The sequence below is a fragment of the Haplochromis burtoni genome, unplaced genomic scaffold, assembly GCF_018398535.1.
Source record: "Haplochromis burtoni strain Fernald_Lab_line unplaced genomic scaffold, NCSU_Asbu1 Contig_122, whole genome shotgun sequence".
NCBI lineage: Eukaryota > Metazoa > Chordata > Actinopteri > Cichliformes > Cichlidae > Haplochromis > Haplochromis burtoni.
The window spans coordinates 1306559-1316203 of NW_024582483.1; the positions used below are offsets into that span (position 1 = coordinate 1306559).

The 9645-nt window shown below is 41.8% G+C and overlaps 1 protein-coding gene and 1 long non-coding RNA gene across 2 annotated transcripts; one reads left to right on the top strand and one right to left on the bottom strand.

The window, feature by feature from the left end:
• The first annotated feature begins 821 nt into the window (after positions 1-821).
• Positions 822-6446, top strand: LOC121815045 (protein disulfide-isomerase-like). The gene is made up of 11 exons (XM_042223903.1): positions 822-1771; positions 1900-2100; positions 2807-2931; positions 3022-3159; positions 3496-3603; positions 4289-4414; positions 4844-5041; positions 5136-5256; positions 5835-6016; positions 6160-6249; positions 6363-6446. Exons 1-11 carry the CDS (start codon positions 1603-1605, stop codon positions 6444-6446), a joined length of 1542 nt encoding a protein of 513 aa, XP_042079837.1. The 5' UTR covers positions 822-1602.
• Positions 6447-7984: 1538 nt separating this feature from the next.
• On the bottom strand, positions 7985-9235 carry LOC102307656. Its single transcript, XR_316229.3, has 3 exons — positions 8970-9235; positions 8712-8878; positions 7985-8487 (listed from the first exon to the last, which is right to left on the bottom strand). It is a non-coding gene; the product is annotated as an uncharacterized LOC102307656 (long non-coding RNA).
• Between the last annotated feature and the right edge of the window lie 410 nt (positions 9236-9645).

A 9645-nucleotide genomic window follows, 5' to 3' on the forward strand; every position in this document is an offset into this window, starting at 1 on the left:
AATGAATTAGGAAAAATTGGAAGTGCTTTCACACCGGGGAATCGATCTCGGCCCTCTAGACACTAACCGGCAGGCTAGGCTAAAGCTAAAGCTGCGATTTGGCACGCCAAGTGAATTAACTGTTAATTACCTTGCAGTGAGTTCTATCACGTTCATGTGTACACACATGTTGGCAACCTTAACCATGGCCTGCCGAGGGTATATAAATGCTGCACAAGGTTCCATTCGTCCCTTTACACTTGCTATTGGACTTGTTTTGACCTGCTCCAACTGTGGAAAGTTACGTTTTGGAAAATATTTTTCTGAAAGCGGATTTTACTTGCAAGACTCCCTGTAATTTGCGGTTGCTAAAGGTGGTTCTACAAGCTACTGAATCATGGGATGTACTTGTTGTTGTTAAATCCTGATATGCAAAACCTTCGAGCTGACAGAAGGTGTACTATTTGCTTCCTTATAGTAACTGTATGTGTAACTTCTGTCAGTGTAGTAGTTTGTTTGATTTCAGTAGTGATTTTATTTTTAATCCCATTACCTTTGACTCTGCACCAATGTTAGATTTTAAAATGAGGTCTATTAAAGAATAAAGGAGGTGTGTATTAGCAGTTACCCTTTTCAATTTTGATTCAGCACACTTGTAGGTATCTTACCTGGACTGTAAATGTGGAGTAGACAAACACAACTTGTATATCTTACCTGGCTTTGGCATCGTTTGAAAAGATTTTGCAGCTAGATAGCTATCAGTCCTTCCTGACACAGCTCAGAAACTAGAAGGCTTGTTGATCAGTATAAACGGAACTGACTAACATTTACTAACAGCCGAAATTAGCTACTCTTGCAGATGAAAACAATTTCAAACTTCAAGCTAGCTGCAGGTAATGAGGGTACTCATCTATTTTTAAGCAGTTTTCTGGTATTTTGCTGTTTATATCACCAGATAAAACGTTCTTACTTACCTCATTATGATTAAACAGTTTTTATAGAACATAATTTGCCAGCTTAAGTGATCCTGGTGCTGTTTCTATTCTTTAATGCTAAGCTAAGCTAACCATGCAATTGTTGTGCGGACATTTTTTTTGTTATCTAACCCTCTGTTAAGTCCAGTATAAAAACAGTGTGATAAAATGATATGACAGTGTGGGATCAAGAATGAAAAGGCTGTTAAATAAAGTGATAAATGGGCTTTCTTTCCCTGCCTTTAATGCTGTAGTGAATGTTTAGTATCTCTGCCAAGTTGAGGTCATGTTTCGTTGCGGACCAAAAACAAAACATGCATTTATGTATTTTCGAGGGCAAATGGGTGCACTTTGCATATGAACACAAACAACAAATGTGTGAGTAACTTCCTCTTTTATGTCTGCTGTGTGACCTTGTACAGGCAACAAAGTTAGGGTTTAGCGTTTAGATACTAGAGCCTGATATGAACAGCAGCCAATAGCAGACATACAGCAGTGCTCAGATAGGAAAGTTAATCAGCTATAGGCTGCTGGGTCCAGGCGGCAGATAACGCAAGGATTCACAGTTATACCTCCTCGGCACTGATACACACATCAGACCTCCCTTTCGCCACTCCCGCCAAGTTTGTCAGTGTGAGACTGAACCGCCATGAAGAGGCTTTTGCTGCTGTGCGTGACGGCCTTCTGTCTCGGCGTATGCGTCGCCGCCGACACGAAGGAAGACAAACAGTTCCCAGAGAAAGACGGAGTGTTACAGCTGAAGAAGGGGAATTTCAAAAGGGCGCTGAGAAAGCATGACCAACTCCTGGTGCACTTCTGTAAGTTAAACATCAAGCCTCGTACAGCATGACCTTTGACCTTCATACTTTCATATGATAAGCGCACAAACAGGCGACTGCAAGGTGTGTAAGAAATCAAATCCTCATTTCCTCTGCGTGTCTGTCAGTTGCACCTCTGTCGGGAGAAAGCCAGCGCGTGTCTACAGCTTTCCAAGGAGCTGCAGCAGAGCTCAAGGGGTCAAAGGTCAAGCTGGCAGTGGTTGATGTGTCAAAAGAGAAGGACCTGGCTAAAGAACTGAACGCGACGGGCCACCCGGTAATCAGACTGTACCTCTCCGGAGATAAACACAACCCAGTAGCCTGCCCTGGTAGGTGCAGAAGAGTTTCATTCATCTCATTTATTCTTTTAACAAGAACGATGTATATCATATGACATGACCCAGAGGAGTAGCTCCAGATATGGCATACTGCTGAAAAATAAATGATCCACACTTATTTTATCATGTGACAATGAAAAATCAGGGTTCTGATTATTAGGAAACAATAGAGAAACAAAGAGATGCTTTGGTTTGATTCTTCCTCTACCTCTGTTCGAGGGCTTTGTCCTCTAGTGCTCTGACTTCATTATGATGTTCGCTGGCACCACCGATGGCTAGATGCTGGGTAATAAAAACAGCAGTGAAAGCCCTGGCTGGAGTCATTATGTTTTCATATGAACCATATATCTCTAAAGTTATCCAGCACAAATTTTAATTGCATTTTTTGTATGAAAGTTTGCTCTTATTCTGGAAACATGCGAAAAGATCAGGATGAAAGAGGCACATGCTGCAGTTAAGTTGTTAAAGCTGACACCCTGTCATTAAATTTTGCCTTGAACTTTTCAGATATGTGTCTCTTTGAGTTAACTAGCCTGCCATTTGTTGTGAAACACCAGTGGTTAGAGTTTACTGGCTGTTGTTTCATATTTCCTGCAGAGCACCAGGAGTTATTAGGATCCCCTCAGCTGTTGAATCTTAATTGTTTTGGGTAAAATATTAACAGTAAAGTGATTTGTGATCTTGGATTGTCCTGAAGTTCCTCAGAGCTCGGCTTCCATCTTGACCTGGCTGAAACGGAGGGCAGGGTCAGCTGCTGACCTCGTCACTGATCTCAGCCAATCAGAGGCCTCAGAAGAGGTGACAGTGGTTGGATTCTTTAAGGTAAAACAAAAGCCTCGCTTGATTTCCCTTCTCTATTATGTTGTGCATCTACCGCACTCCGACAGTTTCTGTGCGTTTGCGTGTGAGCAGGAGCTGAACCACGAGTACGTCCAGGTGTTCTACGCCACAGCGGTCGAGCTTCCTGACGTCAGGTTTGTGGTGACGCAGGACGATGACGTCATCGCCAAATACGGCCACACACACGATGTTGTTCTGATGCTCAAAAAGGTTCTTCACGCACAACACATACAAACACACCGGTTCACAAAAACAATACTAGTTGTGACATTGCTCTATGTGAAGAAAAGTTTTAGTTCTTTAGTTAGTTTTTAGTTCTGTTTAGTTAAGAGAAATTAGCTGAGGGTGAATGCCATAAAACATGAGTGAGATTTTAAACATAAACCTCACTGTGAGCCTTCAAAAAGACATCATAACTGAAAGAAATCTTGATGTTGCATCCAGAGTTTTACAAAAGAAGCATAAATATATGAAGCAGACTTGTTGGTTATAGTCTTACCTGTGATACCATGTATGTTTGTGTGTCTGTGTGTGTGCCCACTGCAGTCTAAGCTCATCAAGGCTTACAAAATGACGCCCGAGACATCTAAAGGGGTCCTGATTGTCTTTATCACGATCTACCAGATGGACCCAGTCACTGAGTACACCGGGCAGGTACAGTGTTGTGTCCATGGTGTATTTTCACACATATACAACAGCTACGGTAGGAACGGTTTGGTCTGAATCCACTGGGATGGTGTTCAGGGAAAATCTCTGCTGACTGAAATCTAATTGCTGTTTTCATGTAGGCTACACCCACCGAGCACCTTGCACCTTGCAGTGTAATGCAGCTCTTCTGCCATAAACTTTTATAAGTCTATTGTTGACATTGCCCGAAAGGTGATTATTCTACTTTATCTTTATCACTGAGGTCGTAGTGGGTGGTGGTGGTGGTACTGGATCGCATTATGTTGAAAATCAATTTTAATATTTATCCACCTCTTTGGCATACATGACGCCATATTAAAAGGTGTTTTTATACTCTGAATGAGTTTGCACAGCACTTTAACTGAAGTTTAAGTGCTTTTTATCACATGCGTTCACACTCTGATGGATGCACTGGAGCTTTGGCACACAGAGCTGGAGTTTGTTGTCCTCTTTATCCACCTTCACCTCCTGCCTTTGCAGTTAGCGGCTCAATTACAACTTAATATCCTCATTTGCACCTGTTATATCATCTCAGTCAGTAGAGGGCTCTGTCCATTGAACTTAAAAATGTGCTGAATTGCCTTAACATTAGCACCAGCTGAAATCCAGCTTCACTGCTTAAGTGTTTGAACCGCTTTGTCTCCTTTTGCAGACAGCCTCTCAGATCTTATCTTCGCCTGTGTTAAACCACGCTCTTCTCTTTGTCAACAAAAGTTCAGAAGACTTTGATGAGATTTTTTCTACCTTCAGCACCGCTGCAGAGACATTCAGGATGAAGGTACCTAACATATGTCTGTGCTTTTGAGGTCAATAATAATGTATTTTCAGACCCTGACCTTGACTCGATCGCATAAATAACATTAATCCTCACCTTAAACCTACTTTTTACCCGAACCAGTTCTTTACTAAGGTCTTGTGAGCAGTTTGGCTGCAGAACAGCAAATCATAAACAAATGACCCTATCTGACCCTTACTCTAGTCCCAGAGTGAGATAAGAATGAATACAGCACATAGATTTAGTTTAATTTTTCCTTTGTTTTTGACCATACTGTTTAGGGCATTCTTACGGGGTAGCTGTAGCTCAGGTGGCAGAGCAGGTCAGCCACTAATCCGAAGGTCGGTGGTTTGATCCCAGGCTGCCTCCTGGCCCTGCCGCCTTGTTGTGATGTACAGGAGCATCTGAGGGCTGTATATGTTTGTGTGTCAGATTTTGTTTGTGTTGGTGAACGTGGCTGAGCTTCGCAATGGCAGAATGATGGAGTACTTCCGGGTGCGGGACTTTGAGGCTCCCCTAATCCGACTGGTTAACCTGTCAAATCACGTGACCTACCATCTGCCCTCTGACGCCCTGAGCGTAGAGATCATAGAAAGGTTCTGCCAGGACTACCTCGAGGGCAAAGCCAAGGTAAGTCCCACTCACCTCTGCTGTGTGGCACAGAGACAGAACCCGGGAGGCAGCTCGTCTTTATGTGTTTAATGGACTTGTGTATCTCTAACAGCCTAAGATGCAGAGCGAGCTGATACCTGAAGGATGGGACCAAAAACCAGTGAAGGAGCTGGTGGGGATGAATCTGGAGAAAGTTGCCTTTAACCCAGACAAGACTGTTTTTGTCCTGTTTTGTATGTAAACACTGTTCATTTTAATGTCATGCTTTAATTTGTTTTTCTTTTTAAAGAGGGCCCTAAGTTATACTGAGAGTCATTGGTGACTAAAATTGGCAACCACCCTCTGAATCCCATAAGCTAAACAGCACCTTCAAGCCTTTAGGTTGAAAACGCACATGATTTGAGTTGTTCAGTGTATTTAAAGGGCCCTGAGAGTATAAGGAAAAAGATTCTCTAACATGATGAGTCAAAAAAGTGTTTGAACAGATCTCCCAGGCAATACAAACACTTGAAGAAGTCCCCTTCAATGCAATGATCAGTTAACCTTTCAGAAAATGAGCAAACCAACACAAGCAACCAAGTCTGTGCCAATCCTTTATGTAGTTCAGCTAAAACCATCACTCAAATTCTATCTAAGATCCATAGACAGACTGCAGAGATACATCCCAAACAATGTGATGAAATTTGACAGATTAAAAAAAATGATGCCCTTATTTAGGGCATTTGATACAAGGAAAGTTCAAATTTATGTTGTGATTAAAAGTGCAAACATAGAGAGCTTCCTAAAGTAATCGTATGTGTTTGTGTTGAAGATCTGCCCTACAGTAAAGAGTCCCGCGCTGTGTTTCCGCTGTGGGAGGAACTAGCTGAGGCCTTTGAGGAGCGCGAGGACGTGGTCATCGCTCGTATCGATGCTTCAGCCAATGATATCAACTTGTCAGTGCAGGGCACGTACCCATCCCTCTGCTTGTTTCCTGCTCTGTATGCTGAAAGGGTACGAGGCAATTATGAGGCGATTAATCGTTTTTATTAAAGCCTATGATATCATCACGAAAAACAGATTTTAAAAAAGGAATTATTTGCTCTTTAGAGGAAACCAGGCTCATTACAGTGAGATCTCTGTGGTCTGTGTCGTAGGTGGTGGTTTACACTGGAAAAAAGAAGCTGAAACCCCTGATTAAGTTTGTAGAGAAGGAGATGGAGAAAGCCAAAAAATACAGAGCTAAGGTGAATGATCATCCTTACACTTGTGCCTTTGTGTGTTTTTATAGCTGTCTGTGTGTTTGAGAGCTGCCTTTTTCTTTCAGTTAAAAATATACTTTTCTCCTTTGTGTATCCAGGAGGATGAAGACAGGAGGAAGTACACCGAGGCCATGAAAGCTGAGGAGGCAAAAAAAGCCAACAAAACCAAAGACGAGCTTTAAGACAACAACAAAGACGTTTGTGACTGTTGTGTGCTTGTGTGTGTGTGTGTGTGTTTGTGTGTGTGTGTTTGTGTGTGTGTGTGTGTGTGTGTGTGTGTGTGTGTAAAATGATGCTCTTTAAATGTTTCTAAATAAAAAAAATACTTTTTCTTTTTTTGATTCTGCATTAAAGTCTCAAAACATCATTTTTGATATTTAATGAAACTTTAAATGGAAAAGGTTGAATACTGAAAGAAACAACAGTATGTGCATACAGCTAAAGAGTACAAAATAACAGATCACCGTCCACAATTGACTATGGTTGCTGCTGTCTTCACTGTCTCAGAACAGAATCACCAATTACCAGAGTTGATCCGGCGGGTGTTGCGAGTGGGGAAACAGACACATGAACAGGTTTGTCGTCAGGGCTTCTGTTTAAGACTATGCTTCCTCCTCACCGTCACCCAGCCATCATGTTTTCCCGTCTGCTCAGGATAACCTGCTGGGAGACAGTTAGCAGGGCCTACGCCACCTTCCACTGCTCTGGCTACAGGGGCCTGAAAAGCTACGGGGTTTTCAAGGGTGGATTCGAGTGTCCAGTTAGTATCCAGGCCTCCAGAGCTGCGAAAGGCTACATTTATTACAAGTATCATTACTAAAAAAAACAGAAAGCATAACTCCTTCTCCAGAGTCGGAGCAGTCTTCCACATACAGGTTAAATAAGACTGCTGAGGAGCAAGCATGGCTTGGGCCCATCTCAGAGCTCGCCCTCGCAGCAGGATAACCATGAATGCAATTTTGCACAGTCTGAGGAATAAATTCTCCTTTGTTGATGAAACACTAGGAAACACTGTGAGGAAACCTGTTCTTTTCACTGGTAAAAACTTCAGGTGTAGGAAGAGGCCTCTCCAGAGGTACAACCTCCCTGAGCTGTGCTGCTGACCATGTCCATCGTTTTATGACCACAGTATACTCATCTTATAACGGATGTCAATCCTGCAGATTATCTTTGGCATGTGGTGGATCAGGAGATTTGCAACATGGATGCACAGCCGACAAATCTGAAGCAACTGTGTGATGCTATCATGTCAATATGAAACTAAGTCTGTGAGGAATGTTTCCAGGTCTTTGTTGAATCTGGCCACAAAGAATTAAGGCAGTTCTGAAGGTTAAATCTAATTTATGTTCATTAATGCCCCTCACACTGTAACTTAAAGTAATAAATTGGTTACTGATTAATTACAGAAGTACGTTTGTGAGCATAAAGATGTAAGCCTTGGACCATCGGGATAAAATGTGATTGGAAACTTAACAAGCATTGATAAAGCTTCATCAGTAGCTCGAGCAAGACCTCATTGTTGCAGTGCTAACAGAATCATGCAGGTTTTTGACAGGGAGGTTAAACTCATGCAGATTACCTTCACCCAGGTTCATGAAAACACTGATAGCAGATCATTTGTGTCAGTGTGTCAGGATGGTTTATATTTGAGCTTCTTGTTCACACAGAACTATTTTTCTTCATTTTTTAACGATTACCAAAGTCTGTGAATCCCCAAATTGTTCAGCTGTTCTTTTTGCTCCCCCTGAGGTCACTTTCACCATGTGACAAAAACAACACCCCACTCTACACACTCGGGCCACCAGCAACTTTCTAAATCCTCAATAAAAAGCTGACAGGTTGCAATGATGTTCCAAATAACTTATTAAGAAAACAACTAAATACACAGAAAATATTATGAAAACTGGTTTATTTTATATCTCCTAGTTTGAAGTGAAGCAATAAAAACATGTATAAAACATCACAAACTGTAATATTTTACAAATGCTTACGTCCTGCTGATGCAATGGAGACATCTTCCAGTGACAGTCTTCATCAGTGTGAGTGTGAGGAGGATCCTAAACCCACCGACACAGAAGTGCATGTTCACAACTCCCTCTGTGCAGGCGGGGTCAGGACCCTCCTCACCCTGGGTGAAGAGGGGTGGTGCTGTGGCCAGTCAGGTATGAAGTGCTGAGAGTGGATCTTTGGTCCTCTGTGCAGCTCTGTCCACTCTCAGCTGCCCTGCAAAGCAATAACACGAGAAAGACGTCATTTTAACACAAAACAGCATTTCCATTGTTGGTAGCTGCAGCATGTTGTTAAAATGCTATTTTACACTCAACATATACACACAATAACTATAAATAAACTTAAACCTACAGTACTGTAGGACGATGATTTACACCAGCTATTGGAAGGATTTAGTCTTCAAGACAGTTTGTAGCCAATGTGAGGTGATAACTTACATAGCTGCAACACAGCACCACTCTCCAGTTTGTCATTTGGTCATCCATCCTTCTCATCGGGTTGGGGTAAGGCTGTCTTCTGGGTGGAGTATCTCTCTGTGTTAGCTCCGTCCTGGACGTTGAGTGTCTGAAGTGCTGAATGCTGGGAGAGGACAAGTGTAAAGCACCTGAAGACAAAAAGACAAAGAGAAAAGCATGAATTCACAGATCACAGAGTTGTTCACTTTACTTTCCTTCTGTTATGTGTTTTTACCTTACCTCTGATCCCTGAGCCACAGGCTATACCTTATGTAAAAACAAGAGACTACAGTCAGTTCACGACATCATTTTTAAACCTTTTCTACTTATTTGTGTTGACATTAAGTACGGACTTACCTTTGTCCTGCATGGTGAGCTAGAGCTTGAGAAAAAATATGTAAGTCATTTAAACAGTTACCTGTGATATTAACAAAAATAGAAGTAACAACACCTAAAACACTACCTTACAGTCACACAGGCAATGTCACATATTAAGAAAAAAACAATACATTTCACATGTGTTAGTTAATATTTTTTAAGAGTCAGATATTCTTAGTTAGCTGTCTTACAAACATCACAAGACACAAAGGCTTAACTTAAATATTACAAAGTTAATTAAAAATTAAAAGATATTTACAAGTTTAATAACAAGTTCTAACATAATCTAGTCAGAGTCGCTGTCATCAAGTGAAAGGTTAAAAGGCCTTTCCCAGAAGCGTCTGACACCAACAGAACCCGAGGATGTTGAAGGGCCATAAAACGTGTCATCACTTACCTTGCACCTCTTTGCACTTACCTCATCAGTGCAGATGTCTTCTCTGCTTCTCTTTGCTGAGGAGGTAAGAGCTGAGGTTGAAGGAGAAGGAGAAGCTGTAGGATCAGCAGAGGAAGCAGCTGAGGGAAAAGATAAGAGAGC